Here is a 19,972-nt window from a genome sequence, read left to right on the forward strand (position 1 = left end):
GGTAACTTTTGACAAAAAAAATCATCGAAACATACCAACATGGAATCTAGTTTCGAAGATCTTGTCGTGACAATTTTTTACGTGAAAACAATTTTTCAATCGGATCAACGGTTTGAGCTACAAAACATTTTGAGATCTGAATTTCAGAGGAATCTTGGCTGACGTCAATATTTTTGTCCTGTTTATAACTAGTATTGGTGAGCGACCGTATGCATGCAAACCTGCACTGGAAATGGCATCGCATGCTGGCAGGGGGCAATCATTCTGTAATGAAACAAAAGACCGGGTTTACGATCGTGTGGATCTAATGCTTAGCGAACAGTCGACTGTTTGTTAGTCGCGTCCTTTTTATTATGGGCATTGACGCTGAGAAGGACAAGTGTAGTGCTTTCCACAACAGGAAAGGCAAAGACGACGAACGGATCAGCAAGCAAAAGCTAGAACACGTAGCAGCTGCACACTTGTCGTGCCTACGAGCAAGGCGATCCCCCAACGGCTGCACCTACCCGACGCGACCGACCTGTGCGTCGCCAGCTCGCGGACGCACGCCGAGGTACGGAAGGAGCTAGGAACAGATGGCAACCGGAGGACGAGTCCATGCCAAGTCTGGTCGTTGATCACTTGAAGTTGAGGCACTTGAGTGGTTAGCCAACTGCCATATCCAACTTCTCAGCTTGCAAGCAGCTTATGCCAATGGAAGGAATCATCTGGGCCTTCAGATTTGGATGAGTCTCGCTGGAGTCGGCCAACCCAAAAGGCCACATCTCTACCGCGTCCCCATCCTATCGATACTATCTCCCCAATCACACTGATGCCAACACAATAATCTCTATCATACAAGTAGTTATTTTTTGATTCACAGCATCTTTAGAAAAATTCGGTACTGATGCCAGCGCGTGCTCGAGAACCCAAACAGCTTGCTTCCCACGCCTTTTCCCTTCGGGATTTCCTATCTTTTATCGCGCACGCCAAACACCTTCCTTTCCAGGTTCTAAACTTGCAATCTCCCCAACTTTTCCTCTCCCACATCAACCTATATATATACGCGCACCCGCCACAAAAAAGAAGTCATCGCCACAAGCAAGCTCGACACAATACAATCCACCGCAACCCAATTGCCACCAGCAGAGGAAGGAAAGAAAAGAGGACGACGATGGCCGTGAGCAAGCAATGGACGCGGATGCGCACGCTCGGCCGCGGCGCGTCGGGGGCCGAGGTGTTCCTCGCCGCGGACGACGCCTCCGGGGACCTCTTCGCGGTCAAGTCGGCGAGCGCGGCTTGCGCGGCGGCGCTGAGGAGGGAGCAGCGGGCGATGGCCGGGCTGAGCTCCCCGCGCGTCCTCTCCTGCATCGGCGGCCGCGGCGCCCGCGACGGCTCCTACCAACTCTTCCTCGAGTTCGCCCCCGGCGGCTCGCTGGCGGAGCAGGTGCCGAGCAGCGGGAGCCTCGACGAGCGCGCCGTCCGCGGCTACGCGGCCGATGTGGCAGCCGCACTTGCGTACCTCCACGGCGCTGGGGTGGTGCACGGGGACGTCAAGGCGAGGAACGTGGTGATCGGCGCCGACGGCCGCGCCAAGCTCGCGGATTTCGGGTGCGCCAGGGAGGCGGGCGCTGATGTGCCGATCATCGGCGGCACGCCGGCGTTCATGGCGCCGGAGGTGGCGCGCGGAGAGGAGCAGGGCCCCGCGGCTGATATATGGGCGCTTGGCTGCATGGTTGTTGAGATGGCCACCGGCCGCGCCCCGTGGAGCGGCATGGACGGCGACGCGCTGGCGGCGCTGCACCGGATTGGGTACACGGAGGCCGTTCCTGAGGTGTCCCAGTGGCTGTCCGCGGAGGCCAAGGACTTCTTGGCCAGGTGTCTTGTCAGGCAGGCCAACGATCGGTTCACGGCGGCGCAGCTGCTGGAGCATCCGTTCTTGGCCGCCGCCGTCGTCGACGCGAAGCCAGAAGCCGTGAAGAGCAGGTGGGTGTCGCCCAAGAGCACGCTGGACGCGGCATTCTGGGAGTCGGAGTCTGACACCGACGAAGCGGACGACGAGCCGTCGCACGGCGCGGCCGAGAGCAGGATCAGAGCATTGTCCTGCCCTGCGTCGGCGCTCCCGGACTGGGACTCGGACGAGGGCTGGATCGACGTGCTCTCCGGGCCAACGGAAGCACCTGTCGCCGCGCTGGCCAAGGTGACGACTGCCATCATCGTGGTCGACGCGATCACGAGCGAAGAGGAGTCAACCGACGCAGAGTCCGGCGCCCTCGACATTACCGTGGACGTGGAGCACGGTAGCGTGCTCAACGCAGGACAAGAGGCGCACGATGATGAGGATGGTTCAGTAGTAGGGCACAGTAGGCACCAGCCTTTGGATATTCTAGCATCTCGCCAATTAATCTCATGTAAATTGTTACCTGTACTGTTATGTTGCGACCGAATCAGTAATGCAATCGGTTTCGTTCATGGCAAACCACTCTGCTTCGCAAGCGCTGCTCCTCTGTTTCTCTGCTCATACTCGTGCTCCCCATTGCAACACGATTGATCGGCAAATTCCGAGAGAAAAATACGACTAGGTTGCAACTAACACGTCGCGCGGGCGCGCGGCTGTGACTTCGATGGAGTGAAATCCAGCGTGAATTCACAAGCTTGCCCGCGGAAAGGATGGAGTCGACGCGGAAAGCGCAGCGTCACAGCCGGCGGACGTACTGGACTAGAAAGAGTAGAATCCTCGATGGAAAGTACTGCTGCACGGTCAAGAACCACTTGCTACTTTGCTAGGCTATACATGGGTCCGGCAGAGTCGGCGGCCGACGAGGGAAAGCGAAACCTTTCTCGACACAAGCGAGCGTCGCGTTCAGAGATTACTTCGCCAGGTGGAGTCCAGCGCCCTACTCCGGTGTCTTCTCGCCGCTGCCCGACGCGCTCGCCGACTCGCCGTGCACTTCTGGATCGCGTGTCGGCGCGTTTGACACGTACTCCATGCTGCTCCATTGCATGTTTGTAGATTGACGAGAACTGGAAGAGGCGGGATCTTGTTTATTATATGTTCTCTTTTTACTTACCTCCGTCCTGGTTTATTGGTCCCCTTACCATTTTATGCCATCTTTTGACCATTGATTTATCTAACAAAATGACAATGCATGCCACTAAAGTTATGCCGTTTGATTCATATTTAAACATAGTTTCTAATGATATTATTTTTTATGACATGCATTAACATTTTGTTAATTAAACTTAAGGTCAAAACTTGACACAAAATATGAAGGGGACCGATAAACCAGGATGAAGGTAGTACTCCCTCCATCCCCGTCTCAAAATGAGTGTCTTAAATTTAATATAATTTTAAACAAAGTTAGTACTCTTCCCGTTTTTATTTAGTCCGACATATTAGTTTTGATCAGAATCAAGCTTCGCAAATTTTAACAAGGTTTATAAATAAAAATATTAACATATACAATAATAAATCAATACCAATTTTTGAAAAGGAGAATGATCCCAACTTCTGCATTTAGGCTATGCATGCAACTATTAATTATTCATCGAGACCTTACAAGTTATACATCAATAAGTCCGAAACCACCATCTTGACAACATCTATCGCTACTCCTATTCACTTGATGAAGTCGTGTAGATTGTGTGAGCCGTATACTCAGACGTCACACCAAAGCCTAACATCTAAAACCGGAGGCCCCAACCAAGCCGCAATGCCAGGTTTGAGGCACACAACGATCTGGCACACTCTCAGCATGCACGGCATGCGCCCGCTACAGAGGTGTCACCACCATCTTCCGTCGATCCATCTTCAGAGCAGGCACTAACGCATCTACCTTGCCAGGCCCGCCGTTGACGCCATCACGACGTCAGACAGTGCCCCATCCTACATGAGCCCATCATCTCACGTCCGTCATGGAGACCCCGTTGCGCCAAGCCGCCGAGACTCACCGTCGTCGACGCGGTAGATGTACATGATACGTCTCCAACGTATCTATAATTTTTGATTGTTCCATGCTATTATATTACCCCTTTTGGATGTTTATGAGCTTTATTTTACACATTTATATCAATTTTGGGACTAACCTACTAACCGGAGGCCCAGCCTGTGTTGCTGTTTTTTTTGCCTATTTCAGTATTTCGAAGAAAAGGAATATCATACGGAGTCCAAACGGAATGAAACCTTCGGGAGCGTGATTTTTGGAATGAACGTGATCCGGAGGACTTGGAGTGCAAGCCAAGAAGCAGCCGAGGCGGCCACGAGATAGGAGGGCGCCCCCCCCCTTGTAGGGCGCCCCCTGTCTCGTGGGCCCCTCGGGCGGCCACCGACGTACTTCTTCCTCCTATATATACCTACGTACCCCGAAAACATCCAGGAGCACCACGAAACACAATTTCCACCGCCGTAACCTTCTGTATCCGCGAGATCCCATTTTGGAGCCTTCGTCGGCACTCTGCCAGGGGGAGGGGGTGTCGGTGTCAAAACCGGCGGATCTCGGGTAGGGGGTCCCGAACTGTGCGTCTAGGCGGATGGTAACAGGAGACAGGGGACACGATGTTTTACCCAGGTTCGGGCCCTCTTGATGGAGGTAAAACCCTACGTCCTGCTTGATTGATATTGATATTGTGGATGTTTACAAGAGTGGATCTACCACGAGATCAAGGAGGCTAAACCCTAAAAGCTAGCCTATGGTATGATTGTAAGGGTTGTTGTTGTTGTTGTTGTGTCCTACGGACTAGAGCCATCCGGTTTATATAGACACCGGAGAGGGCTAGGGTTACATAGAGTCGGTTACAATGGTAGGAGATCTACATATCCGTATCGCCAAGCTTGCCTTCCACGCCAAGGAAAGTCCCATCCGGACACGGGACAAAGTCTTCAGTCTTGTATCTTCATAGTCTTGGAGTCCGGTCGATGATGATAGTCCGGCCGATGATAGTTCGGCTGATGATGGTAGTCCGGCTATCCGGACACCCCCTAATCCAGGACTCCCTCAGTAGCCCCTGAACCAGGCTTCAATGACGATAAGTCCGGCGCGTATATTGCTTGGCATTGCAAGGCAGGTTCCTCCTCCGAATGATAGAAGATTGTGAACACCAGGATAGTGTCCGGCTCTCCAAAATAAATTCCACATTCCACCGTAGAGAGAATAATATACACACAAGTTCAATCTGCTGACGTTTTTTGCGGCATGACGTCACGCCACTACCAAGCCATTACTTGAATCATTTTTTACTCTACCACCTCAGCGCATTTAGCGAAATGGTTTCCTTGGCACGTCTTGTCAAAGCAGAGATCGTGTTCCCCCTTAATCCGGGATTCTCATCAATACGGATGTGGGTAACCCAACCGCGCCATTGATGGTGACGCTTGGGGGATAAGCGAGTTTTACCAGGCCGGTGGGGGACGCGTAGACTTCGCCCGCCCATATAAGGGATAAGGATTCACCTTTTCACCTACGCCTTCTTCCTCCTTTGCTTATCCATCTCCGCGCACTCGAGCTCCAGCGCCCAAGCCCGCACATCTCGTCTCAACCTTCCCCAGTTATGTCCGGAGCGGGAGGCAAGTGGATGACCTCCTCCGTGACGGAGGAGCACATCGAAAGACTGCGCAGCGCCTGCTACCTGTCCGGCGACATCGCGCACCGGCTGCCCGACGAGGGGCAGCTCATCCCCACCCCCAGGCCCCATGAGAGGGTCGTTTTTCTTCCCCACTTCCTCCGCGGACTGGGTTTTCCACTTCACCCCTTTGTCCGGGGGATCATGTTCTACTACGGCCTGGATTTCCATGATCCGGCGCCGAACTTCATCCTCAACATCTCGGCGTTTATCGTCGTGTGCGAGGCCTTCCTCTGCATCCAGCCCCACTTCGGCTTGTGGCTCAAGACCTTCAATGTCAAGCCGAAGGTAGTGAAGGGCACTCAAGCGGAGTGCGGAGGCGCCATGTTGTGCAAGATGCCCAATGTCCTTTGGTTCGAAGGGGCCTTCATGGAATCCGTCAAGGGGTGGCAATCGGGGTGGTTCTATATCACCGAGCCGCGCGACCCTAAGTGGGCGGCGGCCCCCGAGTTCAGATCTGGTATCCCCACGCAGCTCACCTCCTGGAAAGAGAAGGGCTTGCTGTGGGGCAGTTCGGAGGAGCTGACGGTACTCCAAGCCTGTATCCAGAAGCTGGTGAAGAAGCTCAGGCTGGTTAACATGGTCCAAGTCATGCTCGTCCGCCGGATTCTCCCTTGCCAAGAGCGGGCATTCAATCTGTGGGAGTTCAATCCAGAACAGCACCAGGCGCTGAGCGGGCTCTTCGACACGACATACGAAGGCGCCTGGAGGGTGCTGTTTAAGGGCACCGAAGCCCCCGCATCCGCGACTGAAGATCGCGGATTTCGCCCGCGGCACCAAGCCGACGAGGTAAGTGATTCTACTCCTTTACGGGACGCTTGCTTTTCATAGTTTGACTCTATGCGGGTTTTAATTTCCCCTTTTCCTTTGACAGGACTGGATGAGGAAGGCGGAGCAGATTATCTGCCCGGCTCCCATGCCAGAAAACCCAGTAGACACCCTTCTAGCGAGGCTGCTGGTTCCGGCACCGCACGTGGTGCCGGAGAAGAAGGCCAAGAAGGAGGCCACGGGTGCTCGAAAGAGTTCCCGTTTTCAGGTGTCTGACGACTCCGGGGCGGACTCCTCCCCCGAAAACGAGGAGGAGAAAGAGGACTCGCTCCCAGAGGAGGGAGAGAGGAAGAGGAAGGCTTCCCCAACAGGGGAGACCGAAGGGTCCAAGAGGTGATGGACTATTCCCCCGGACAGTTCCGCCAACATCAACGTTGGCGAGGAAGAATGGCCTTCAAGGGCCAGGCCTCCGGCGAGATCATAAGTATCCAGATTCCTGAATGATTTATAATTTCTTTTTCTGCATCACATAGTGTCATTCTGATGCCGCATGCTGCCTGTAGTCCGGCCAATGATGATCTCCCCGCTTCATCGAGCGGGTTGTTGGCTCCATCGGATGTAGATTCCATCCCGACTGCCTCCACCCCTCGCGACACCGAGGACGCCGAGGTGGGATCCCAAGAAGGGACCCATCAGGGGGAGGCTCCGGAGGCGCCACAAGGCAGCCTCCCGGACTTTGCGCCGGACTCCACATCAGAACCCGCAGTGGTTCTGGAGTCCGGCTGGCGGCCCCTTCGCACGAAGGGCAAGACCGTGACGCCGGCGGCTTCCGTCCAACCAGAGGCGCCGGACAATTTGTTGGAGGCGCTCCAGAGCGCTTCCATCGAGGAAGAACACCGCACTATTATGAGTGCGGTGATTCAGAAGGTACAGCTCGCCAAGAGTGGGCTGACCGAAGCCTGCAGTAGCCTTCTATCAGGCTTTGAGGTAAGAAGTTAAAAATATGCAATGTAATACCACATAGACAGTAGCCCCTGATGCTCGGTTCGGTGTTCGGAAAGAAAAGCCGGACTGAGGATCTGAAAAAAAGAAGATATACGCAGGGTTGCTAAGAAAAATTATGTCAATATGGGTTGCAGGCTGCGCTGCAGACTCTGCCGCACTGACTGCGGAGGTCGGTGCTTTGAAGCAGGAGCTCGAGCGGTCCGAGCAAGAGCTCGGCCGCGCCAAGAAGCAGCTCCAGGACAAAGAAGGTGAGTAACACCACTTTGAACTTGTACCTTACAGAAAAGGATTTAGGTTGCAACAAAAAAATAACAAGGATAACATGGGTACTGCAGGGGCCACGAACGAGGTGGCGACCCTGAAGGAGGCCGTGTCTGCGGCCGAACGCAATGCGGCCGCAGAACGGGCAAAGCAGGAGGCGCGGGTGGCGGTGGTTCAGCAAGAGCTCCAGGCTCTCATGAAAAAGCATGAGAGTTTGGACCGTGACTCAAAGACTCGAGAGTCCGAGCTTGCCTCGGCTCTCAAAAGTGCCAAGACTGCCAAGGCCGATGCCCATAAGTCCCTTCAGGAGATTGAGTTGGTGAGGAAGATAGCGGCGGGTAAGGCATTTTTCATGCAAAGCAAGCATGTGAATGTAAATTACGTGTTACTTACCCGAATTCGGAGCTCTCTAGGGGCGTTTGCAGATCTGCCTCGCAGCGTGTCTGATGCCGCCGCATTCTACCGAGCCGAGGAGGGGAGCTCAACGGAGAAGGTTTTCTGGTCTCAGTATACTGAGGCCGGCCATCTGGTGCCCCCTAGCGACCAGCTGAAGCAGCTGGTCAAGCTCCACAAGGTGGCCGAGCAGGCCATGAAGGGCCTCATAGTCCGGCTGTGGCCTGGAGAGGCCATGCCTGGGAGCTACTTCGGCCTCGTGCGACGGTTGGTGGATGCGTGCCCCTGGGTGGAGGTTATCAAGCGCTCCGCCTGTATTGAAGGTGCTCGTCGGGCCCTTGCCCGCGCAAAGGTGCATTGGGGCAAGCTGGATGCGGAGAAGCTAATCACTGACGCGCCACCAGCGGGCAAAGAATATCGTACGCCCGAGATGTACTATAAGACTGTCCTGAAGGGTGCCCGCAAGATTGCGGATGAGTGCCCCAGGGATGTAATTATTGAGTAAATTCGCAATGTGTTATCCTGTGCGCTGAAAACTTTGTTCATATGCGCTAAGCAACACTTGTTAATTTAAAATATTACCTTCTGTGCGGCCGTTTATTAAATCTGAGAGATGGCAACTCGTCGGCTTCAGCCCCCATGCCACGAGTGCTGGGGTGTTCGGGATAAACTTGAGCACTCTTGTTCCCATTTTTGGGTCCATCTAGGGAGGCGCCCAACACAACGAACAAGGCAACCGGACTTATAGTGCTTGAACACTCTCACTTAGCCATAGAATTCTATAATTTTAAATTTCGGCGAAGCCCCTAGTATTCGGAAGACCGAATTAGGGGCGCTATCCACGCCTTCGTCGGACATTATCCGGAACTTCGCTCGAAGCGGCGTAGGTCTTTAAGGACCCGAAAGGACCTCTCGAACAGCGACCGGTCTCTCGCCTTATCATGCCAGTCAGTTTTAGCTTTCTCCACTGAGGCGTTAACCCGGCTCAACCGGGGCGCAATCGCAGTGGTTCTCCCAGTGCTACCTTAGCCGATAGAACGGAACGTAAGGTGCCAAACATGGGAGCCGGGCAAACCCAACTATTGACCCAAGACATGATTCGGAGCCGATTCATATAATGCTATAAGTTCGGGGTGCCACACTTATGAAAGTGTTCGGACTTTATCACACCATAATGCGGGGAACGTAAGCCCTTGGTGTATTTGGCCGTACCAAAATGTACGGATGCAACATGTCGTAAATGAATATATATATATATAAGGTAATGCAATTATGGGCAAAAGGTGCTGCATTTTTTTTGAGAAGATCTGCTATGAGTGCGGAATGATACAAATAGTGCGGAAAGCAAGGGATTGGACGAATTAAAGGCGTCTCCCTCCAGGGGTAGGCCGTGGAATGGTGTATTTAACAAATTTAATGCTCGTAATAGAAACCACCTGAGTGTTCGTCGCGGCATTTCTCCCTCCCTGGCTGTTGCATCATGAGTTCAGCAGGTTCGCCGCCGGACAGAGTTCTGTATAAAAAAGAGAGAAATAAAAGATAAAAAGAGCGACACACTTGGGAGCCCCTGGTGTGGTCGAACCGCACTCTGGGTCTATTGTGGTTGTGCCTCTCCCCCTATGCCCATGGTATCTCCAGGGCGTAATTATGTACGCGGAGAGTTTGTCTTACAATTGAGCGAGGGCTAGGGTTGAGGCCGCATTGCTACGCGTGCTCGGAACGTGCCAGGTGGTCTTGGTTGATGTTGCTCCGGGCGCGTTTGGCCGTGTCCGGTCGTTTAACGACCGGACTCGAAAATTGCCTTAAAAGGCTGCTCTGTACTTCTGCCGCGAGAGCCGCTGTATGTTCCTCCGTTCGGAGGGAGCGTTCCGTGTTTCCATTGACCGTGATGACTCCACGAGGGCCTGGCATCTTGAGCTTAAGGTATGCATAATGCGGCACCGCGTTGAATTTTGCGAACACGGTTCGTCCGAGCAGAGCGTGATAGCCACTGCGGAACGGGACTATGTCGAAGATTAACTCCTCGCTTCGAAAATATCCGGGGATCCGAAGACCACTTCCAGTGTGACTGAGCCTGTACAACTGGCCTCGACACCTGGTATGACGCCTTTGAAGGTTGTCTTTGTAGGTTTAATCCTTGAAGGGTCTATGCCCATCTTGCGCACTGTATCCTGATAAAGCAGGTTCAGGCTACTGCCGCCGTCCATCAGGACTCTCGTGAGGTGAAATCCATCGACGATTGGGTCTAAAACCAATGCGGCGAATCCGCCATGGCGGATACTGGTCGGATGGTCTCTTCGATCGAAAGTGATTGGGCAAGAGGACCATGGGTTGAATTTTGGGGCGACTGGCTCCATCGCGTATACGTCCCTTAGTGCACGCTTCGCTCCCTCTTGGGGATATGCGTTGCGTATATCATGTTTACCGTCTGAACTTGAGGGGGGAATCCCTTTTGTCCTCTGTTGTTCGGCGGTCGGGTCTCTTCCTCGTCATTGCTGTGTAGCCCCTTGTCATTGTTTTCGGCGATTAATTTGCCTGCTTGCTTGAATACCCAACAATCTCTATTGGTGTGGTTAGCTGGCTTTTCGGGGGTTCCATGTATTTGGCAGGAGCGGTCGAGTATTCGGTCCAAATGGGACGGGCCCGGAGTGGTTCTTTTGAATGGCTTCTTCCGTTGACCGGGCTTGGAGCCTCAGAATCCGGCGTTGACTGCCGTATCCTCATTGCTGTCGCCGTTAATGCGGCGTTTATTTTTGTTTTGACACGACCTGCCATTGCGGTCCTTGGTATCCAGACTGCCAGCGTTTTTGCTGAGGTTGTTGCTGCGAGCTAGCCAGCTATCCTCTCCCGCACAGAAGCGGGTCATGAGTGATGTGAGGGCTGCCATGGATTTCGGCTTTTCCTGTCCTAGGTGCCGGGCCAGCCACTCGTCGCGGATGTTATGTTTGAAGGCAGCGAGGGCCTCTGCATCTGGATAGTCGACGATTTGATTTTTCTTTGTTAAGAACCGTGTGCAGAATTGCCTGGCTGATTCGTCTGGCTGCTGGATTATGTGGCTTAGGTCATCTGCGTCCGGTGGTCGCACATACGTGCCCTGGAAGTTGTCGAGGAATGCGGCTTCTAGGTCTTCCCAGCATCCAATTGACTCTGCGGGCAGGCTGTTAAGGCAATGCCGAGCTGGTCCTTTAAGCTTGAGCGGGAGATATTTGATGGCGTGAAGATCGTCGCCGCGGGCCATATGTATATGGAGGAGATAATCCTCAATCCAAACCGCGGGGTCTGTTGTGCCATCGTAGGATTCGATATTAACGGGTTTAAACCCTTCAGGGATTTGATGATCCATTACTTCGTCAGTGAAGCATAGTGGGTGTGCGGCGCCTCTGTATTGAGCAATATCGCGACGTAGCTCGAGAGAGCGTTGTCTGCTGTGTTCGGCCCGGCCGGAGTAGTTGTATCCGGCACGACGGTATTCGTCGTGGGTCTTGGGGCGCCCACGTGATCCATAGATAGAGTTGCATTGTCTTGCCTTGTCCTCCAATATATCCCGCAAGTCCGGCGCGTTCCCCCGTGGTTTCATGCTTTTTGAGCGATGCCGGGGTACGGTTTTGGTGGAGGGCTTGCACGCCTCTCTGTCGCAGCCACGAGGTGGTCGGTCTGCCATATTGTGCGCTGGTGATGCAGGTTTGTACGCTTCCTCCTCTAGTCGGGGGAGCAACTTGCGTTTTGGGTAACTTTTGGAGGGGCGTTTGAGTTCATACTCTTTGGCCGCGAGGACCTCGGTCCATCTGTCGGCCAGTAGATCTTGATCAGCTTGAAGCTGTTGCTGCCTTTTCTTTAGGTTGTTTGCCGTGGCCATTAGCCTGCATCTGAAACGCTCTTGTCCGACGGGATCCTCAGGCACGACGAATTCGTCGTCGTCGAGGCTTGCCTCGTCTCCGGAGGGAGGTAAATTATCATCCTCGACCTCTTCGTCTGCCGCCCTCTCGTGAGGGCTTGCTTCTGCCTCCTCCTGCGCTGGATCGTGCTGGAGGGGGTTGTCTTCGGCACTTTCTGGGGTGTTATTATCTCCTGTGCCGGAATCTCTATTCTTGCTGTGGCGGGATTTAGAGCGGCGCCGCTGATGTCGGCGCTTGGGCTGTTTCTTTAAGGAATCGGCCTCCGTTGCTTCTTCGTCGTCCCCATCTTTTGGGGTGTCCACCATATATATGTCGTATGACGAGGTGGTCTTCCAGTGTCCTGTAGGCACTGGTTCTTGATATTCTCTGGCATCGTCGTCCATACCGTCGATGTCTTCGGAGTCGTAGTCGAGTATGTCGGTTAGGTCGTCGACGGTGGCTACGAAGTGGGTGGTGGGTGGGCTCTGAATTTCTTCGTCGTCCGCGTCCCAACCATCGTGGCCGTAGTTTGGCCAGGGCTCTCCGGATAGCGAGAGATGCTTCAGCGAATTTAAGATATCGGTGAAGGGTGAGTGCTGAAAGATGTCCGCAGCGGTGAATTCCATGATCGGCGCCCAATCGGATTCGACTGGCAGGGGCGCAGGAGGTTCGGAGTCCGGCAGAGAGTCCGGCACCTCGGAGTCATGAGCTTTATGCGGGACAAGGTAAGTGTTCGGCTCCATCGCCGTAGAAGTTGCAGCTCCTGAGGCGGTTTCCAGCCATCCATCCTTGATCTGAGCGATCGGCTCTGGACTATGGGTCGGAGCGGATCCGTGTGCGGCCTCCAAGGTGCTGTCCGGCGGCAGAGTTAGGTCGTGCCTATCGTAACAGCGCGGCACGCTCGGCTGTGGCTCAGATCCATCGAAGATCAAGTCCCCGCGGATATCGGCTGTGAAGTTTAGCCTTCCAAACCTGACCTAACGGCCAGGGGCGTAGCTTTCAATCTGCTCTAGATGGCCAAGTGAGTTGGCCCGCAGTGCGAAGCCGCCGAATACGAAGATCTATCCGGGGAGAAAAGTCTCACCCAGGACTGCGTCGTTGTCGATTGAAGAGGCCATCAAGCCTATCGGTGACGACACAGAGGAACTCTCAATGAAAGCACCAATGTCGGTGTCAAAACCGGCGGATCTCGGGTAGGGGGTCCCGAACTGTGCGTCTAGGCGGATGGTAACAGGAGACAGGGGACACGATGGTTTACCCAGGTTCGGGCCCTCTTGATGGAGGTAAAACCCTACGTCCTGCTTGATTGATATTGATATTGTGGATGTTTACAAGAGTGGATCTACCACGAGATCAAGGAGGCTAAACCCTAGAAGCTAGTCTATGGTATGATTGTAAGGGTTGTTGTGTCCTACGGACTAGAGCCATCCGGTTTATATAGACACCGGAGAGGGCTAGCGTTACATAGAGTCGGTTACAATGGTAGGAGATCTACATATCCGTATCGCCAAGCTTGCCTTCCACGCCAAGGAAAGTCCCATCCGGACACGGGACAAAGTCTTCAATCTTGTATCTTCATAGTCTTGGAGTCCGGTCGATGATGATAGTCCGGCCGATGATAGTTCGGCTGATGATGGTAGTCCGGCTATCCGGACACCCCCTAATCCAGGACTCCCTCAGAGGGAATCGACCATGGAGGGCCTCTACATCAATATCCTTGCCCCTCCGATGAGTTGTGAGTAGTATACCACAGACCTACGGGTCCATAGTTATTAGGTAGATGGCTTCTTCTCTCTTTTTTGATCTCAATACAATGTTCTCCCCCTCTCTTGTGGAGATCTATTCGATGTAATCTCTTTTTGCAGTGTGTTTGTCGAGATCCGATGAATTGTGGGTTTATGATCAAGTTTATCTATGAATAATAATTGAATCTTCTCTGAATTTCTTTATGTATGATTGAGTTATCTTTGCAAGTCTCTTCGAAACATCGGTTTGGTTTGGCCTACTAGATTGATCTTTCTTGCCATGGGAGGAGTGCTTAGCTTTGGGTTCAATCTTGTGGTGTTCTTACCCAGTGACAGAAAGGGTTGCAAGACACGTATTGTATTGTTGCCATCGAGGATAACAAGATGGGGTTTATATCATATTGCATGAGTTTATCCCTCTACATCATGTCATCTTGCTTAATGCGTTACTCTGTTCTTTGTGAACTTAATACTCTAGATGCAGGCATGAATCGGTCGATGTTTGGAGTAATAGTAGTAGATGTAGGCAGGAGTCGGTCTACTTGTTATGGACGTGATGCCTATATACATGATTATGCCTAGATAATCTCATAATTATTCGCTTTTCTATCAATTGCTCGACAGTAATTTGTTCACCCACCGTAATACTTATGCTATCTCGAGAGAAGCCTCTAGTGAAACCTATGGCCCCCAGGTCTATCTCTTATCATATTTGCTTCCAATCTTCTTTTATTTGCATTTTTACTTTTTGCATCTATATTATAAAATACCAAAAATATATTTATCTTATCATACTATTTCTATCAGATCTCACTTTCGCAAGTGGCCATGAAGGGATTGACAACCCCTTTATTGCGTTGGTTGCGAGTTCTCAGTTTGTTTGTGTAGGTGAGGGAGTCCTGGATTAGGGTGTATCCGGACAGCCGGACTATATACATTGTCCGGACTATCGAAGCGTGAAGATACAAGACTCAAGACTTCGGCCTGTGTCCGGATGGGACTCTCCTTTGCATGGAAGACAAGCTTGGCGATCCGGATATTAGATTTCCTTCCTTGTAACCGACTCCATGTAAACCCTAGCCCTCTCCGGTGTCTATATAAACCGGAGAGGATGGTCCTTAGAAGGCCGATCACAATTACAATTATGATAAACATAAATGAAGTGTCCGGCTTTAAGGTTACTTACTTGGGCATCTAGGGGATTGCAACTTAGGCCCGCATCCTCGGTGGTGTCCGGACACTTTATTTGTGGTCAAAAGAATAATTTACACATTCCTTCGAGCCTCAGGCTGAAGAAGTGCTTAATAGTCCGCGGACCCTCCGGATTAAACTCCCACATCCGGAGAGGCCGACGTTTGCACGGCAGCGTCTGCCGGATTAGCATCACTTGCATTATGCTGACAAGATTTATGTCTCTCTCTATGAGCTCCCGGATACGATTCTGCAGTTCTGGTACATCGCCAGCAGGCCCATAATTCCGTCCTACGTCGGTCCAAGACGCTGACTATGATGGAGGGCCCGAGCGGAACTCGGGGGAAGCTACCCACTTTGTGCCTCTGGGAGCCATGACATAAAACCACCTCCGTTGCCACACATCGGACACTTCTGGAAAGGAGCCCTCTGGCCATGGGGCATCGACGTTCTTTCTTATTACGGCACCTCCGCACTCTGCATGTCATCCCTCGATCATCTTCGGCGTCACATTGAAGGTCTTGAGCCATAAGCCGAAGTGTGGGTTGACGTGGAGAAAAGCCTCGCACACAATAATAAATGATGAGATGTGGAGGATGGTGTCTGGAGCCAGATCATGGAAATCCAAGCCGTAGTAGAACATGAGCCCCCTCACAAAGGGGTCGAGGGTGAGGCCTAGACCTCGGAGGAAGTGAGGAACGAACACGATGCTCTCATTGGGCTCTGGCGTGGGGATAACCTGCCCTGGAGCAGGAAGCCTGTCCTGGATATCGGCGGTCAGGTATCCGACCTCCGTAAGCTTGGTAATATCCTCCTCATGGATTGAGGAGGCCACCCACCGGCCTTTTGCGTCGGATCCGGACATACTGGAGGATCTGGGGTGTTGAGGCTTAGGTTTTGAGTGCTGGAGCTCGAGGTGCAAGAAGGGGCAGGAGAGGTGGAAAAGAGGTGTAGGCCTTGGCCCCTTTATAAAGAGGATGAATATCAAGAGTCCTCAACGTGACCGCTTGGGACTTACTAAAATATACGGAGTCATACCAACGCTCGCCGTGGGGTCACACACGCCCATATTGATGAGAGATCCCGCGATAATAGGAACATGATCTCTGCTTTGGCAGGGCGTGCCAATAAAACCGCCTCGCGACGCGAGTCGAGGTGGAGCAGGAAACGCCGGTTCGTGTTGTACCAGGCCACGATGCAGGAGCCCGACGTACAAAGTCCGCCAGCAAAACGAATTTACCATCATGCAGATCTGGACACGATCTACATGTTCGATAAATAACCTTGGAGTATTCGGAGAAGGAACTCGCCTTGCAATTCCGAAGACAAAACTGCGCGCCGGACTCATCGTCATTGAAGCTTGGTTCAGGGGCTACTGAGGGAGTCCTGGATTAGGGGGTATCCGGATAGCCGGACTATATACATTGTCCGGACTATCGAAGCTTGAAGATACAAGACTTAAGACTTCGGCCCGTGTCCGGATGGGACTCTCCTTTGCGTGGAAGACAAGCTTGGCGATCCGGATATTAGATTTCCTTCCTTGTAACCGACTCCATGTAAACCCTAGCCCTCTCCGGTGTCTATATAAACCGGAGAGGATGGTCCTTAGAAGGCCGATCACAATTACAATCATACCATCATAGGCTAGCTCTTAGGGTTTAGCCTCTACGAACTCGTGGTAGATCTACTCTTGTACTACTCATATATTCAATATTAATAAAGCAGGAAGTAGGGTTTTACCTCCATTGAGAGGGCCCGAACCTGGGTAAACATTGTGTCCCTTGCTTCCTGTTACCATCAGCCTAAGACGCACAGATCGGGACCCCCTACCCGAGATCCGCTGGTTTTGACACCGATATTGGTGCTTTCATTGAGAGTTCCTTTGTGCCGTCGCTTCAAGGCTGGATGGTGTATTCAATCATCAATGACACGGTCCAGGGCGAGACTTTTCTCCCCGGACAGATCTTTGTGTTCGGCGGCTTCGCGCTGCGGGTCAATTCGCTTGGCCATCTGGAGCAGATCAACAGCTACGCCTCTGGCCACCAGATCAGGTTTGGAAACTTGAACTACACGGCGGATATTCGCGGAGACTTGATCTTCGATGGATTTGGCCCTGTGCCGGGAGCGGCGGGCAGTCACGACGGGCATGTCCTAGACCTGCTTGCGGACAATTCTCGGAACGTCATCCCTGCAATAGCCCTGGATCTAAATCCGGAACAAGTTGCGTTGCCCAAGGACGGAGGGGTAGACCCCGCCCCGCAGGCTGCATACTCATCGGCGTTGGAGCCGAACACAGGTCTCACCTCTGTGGAGACCTGTAACCCCGGACCCCCGGACTCGTATCCGGTCGTTGGTTCCGGTCCACGCAGCCTCGAGCCAGCCAAGCCAGGTTGGGCTCCGATAATGGAGTTTACTGCTGCAGACATCTTTCAACACTCGCCCTTTGGTGATGTGCTGAACTCATTGAAGTCTCTCTCTCTGTCAGGAGACTCTGGGCCGAACTATGTCCGGCTTGAGTGGGAAGAAAGCAACGAAGGAATTCGCTGCCCACCCACCACCCACTTGATTGCCACGATCGATGATTTAACCAACGATCTTGACTTCAACTCCGAAGACATCGACGGTATGGACGAAGATGCAGGAGAAGATCCAGAATCTCTGGGGCGCGGGATCACTACCTTGTCACATGATATATACATGGTGGATACGCCCAAGAAGGACAACAGCGATAAACCGAATGATAAAACACCCGGACAAAAGCCAAAACGGCGGCGTAGATGCCGCTCAAAGTCCAACAATAGTGAAAACTGCGACAAGAGCGCAAGAAGGGCTGACATACCAGAAGGCAGTAATGACCACACGGACCCAGTGATGGAGCAGGATGAGCCAGGTCACGCCAAACCAAGTTCGGAGCAAATACCCGATCACGATGATCCTGAGGGACGAGCTCACGAAACCGCCTCAGAATAGGAACGCAGTCCGGACGATGATGCATTCAGCATCCCGGACGAACAAGTGGAACGAGATAACCTCCACCGAAAGCTTCTGGCCACAGCAAGAAGTCTAAAGAAGTAGTAACAATGTCTTAAGGCCGCACAGGAAAAGCTCAGTCGCAGATGGAATAAAGTGCTAGACACTGAAGAAAGATATGGCGATGATCGCCATACCGAAAGCTACCCAAAGCGCAAGCTATTGCCAGAATTCGACGACGAGGCCGTTCCACCAAAGAATAATACAACCAGGAGACTAGACGTACCGCGTCACAACCACAACAGAGCGGCTACTGACGCCACGCACGATCCACGTGAGAAGCCGGATAAGAAGGCCGGCGCACCCAGTTCCATCTACGGATCTAAAGGACACACCCCGGCGAGGGACTATGGTCACCCAAACGCTAATACAAGCCAAATACCAGTTCAGAATAAACTCCGGACACAACAACAGCCGACTACATGCCACGACGTGCCCAGATACAGAGGGGCTGCACATCCCCCGTGCTTCACCGAAGAAGTACTGGACCATGAATTCCCACAAGGTTTCAAACCTGTGAACATAGAGGCATATGACGGAACGACAGACCCAGGGGTCTGGATCGAGGATTTTATCCTGCATATTCACATGGTTCGTGGGGATGATCTCCATGCCATCAAATACCTTCCCCTCAAGCTAAAGGGACCAGCTCGACACTGGTTAAAAAGCCTCCCCAAAGACTCAATTGGGAGTTGGGAGGAACTAGAAGACGCTTTCAGGGCCAATTTTCAAGGGACTTATGTCCGGCCTCCGGATGCAGGCGACCTAAGTCACATAATCCAACAGCCCGGAGAGTCCGCCCGCAAGCTTTGGAACAGATTCCTCACTAAGAAGAATCAAATTGTCGACTGTCCGAACGCCGAAGCCTTAGCGGCATTCAAACACAGCATCCACGATGAATGGCTCCCCAGACACCTCGGCCAAGAAAAGCCAATGACAATGGCAGCCTTAACAAGCCTTATGACCCGCTTTTGCGCGGGTGAAGATAGTTGGCTAGCCCGTAAAGGCACCAGCGACCCCAGCACGTCCGAAATAAGGGACGGCAACAGGAAGCCTCGGCGTAATAAACACAAACGCCAAAGCAAGGAAGGGAGCCTGGATAACATAACAGTCAATGCCGGATTCAGGGGCTCTCAGCAAAAGAAGTCATTTAAAGGTAGTAAAGAGGGACCGTCCGGTAGTCCTGGAGAGACTATGCCAAATTCATGGCACCCCGGAAAACCTGCGAACCACACCCATAGAGAGTGCTGGGTCTTCAAGCAGGCCGGCAAACTAAATGCCGAACACAAAGGGAGGGACACACCAAGTGAAGACGAGGACGAACCTCGCCAGCCGAACACTGGGGGACAGAAAAAATTCCTGCCAGAGGTTAAAACAGTAAACATGATCCATGCGACTCACACATTCACGAGAAGGCAAGGATGCATGCTCAAAGACGCGCACGATGTAGAACCTATCGTACCCACATTTGACTACTTGATGTCTTGTCCGATCACTTTCGATCACACGGACGGCCGAACTAGTATTCGGCGCGAAGGATCACATGCCTTGGTGCTTGACCCAATAATCGACGGATACCGTCTCACCCGTGTCCTCATGGACGGCGGTAGTAGTCTCAATTTAATATATGAGGACACTGTCCACGGGATGGGGATAAAACTATCCAGAATTAGCCGAGGCAACACCACCTTTGAAGGGGTGATACCAAGAATTGAAGCCTACAGCAGGGCTCCGTCATACTGAGGGTAACATTTGGCCCCCAGGCAACTCTAGAAGTGAGGAACTACTCTTCATCGTTGCACCCTTCCAAAGCGGCTATCATGCACTGCTTGGAAGACCGGCCTTCGCCCGCTTCAATGCATTGCCGCATAATGGCTACCTTACACTCAAGATGCCCGGTCCACGTGGCGTCATCACCGTTAGCGGAATCACAGAGCGCTCTTCATGCGCAGAGGAACACGCGACGGCCCTGGCGGCCGGACTCTAAGCGGCCTCGAATACCATAAAACATGGCTGGTCATTAAGACCACAGACACGGTTAGACGAGTCCGGTAGCCCGGATAAAATTGAACCGGACACCGTATATGTAATCCCATAGTGGAAACC

At 52.7% G+C, this 19,972-nt stretch overlaps 1 protein-coding gene across 1 annotated transcript; it reads left to right on the top strand.

Annotated features, from left to right (window-relative positions):
* Positions 1–1,090: 1,090 nt before the first annotated feature.
* On the top strand, positions 1,091–2,530 carry LOC119349292 (mitogen-activated protein kinase kinase kinase 18-like). Its single transcript, XM_037617316.1, has one exon. The coding sequence runs from the start codon at positions 1,154–1,156 to the stop codon at positions 2,528–2,530; it is 1,377 nt and encodes a 458-aa protein (XP_037473213.1). The 5' UTR covers positions 1,091–1,153.
* Positions 2,531–19,972: the final 17,442 nt, after the last annotated feature.

Source organism: Triticum dicoccoides, chromosome 1B (assembly GCF_002162155.2).
Source record: "Triticum dicoccoides isolate Atlit2015 ecotype Zavitan chromosome 1B, WEW_v2.0, whole genome shotgun sequence".
NCBI lineage: Eukaryota > Viridiplantae > Streptophyta > Magnoliopsida > Poales > Poaceae > Triticum > Triticum dicoccoides.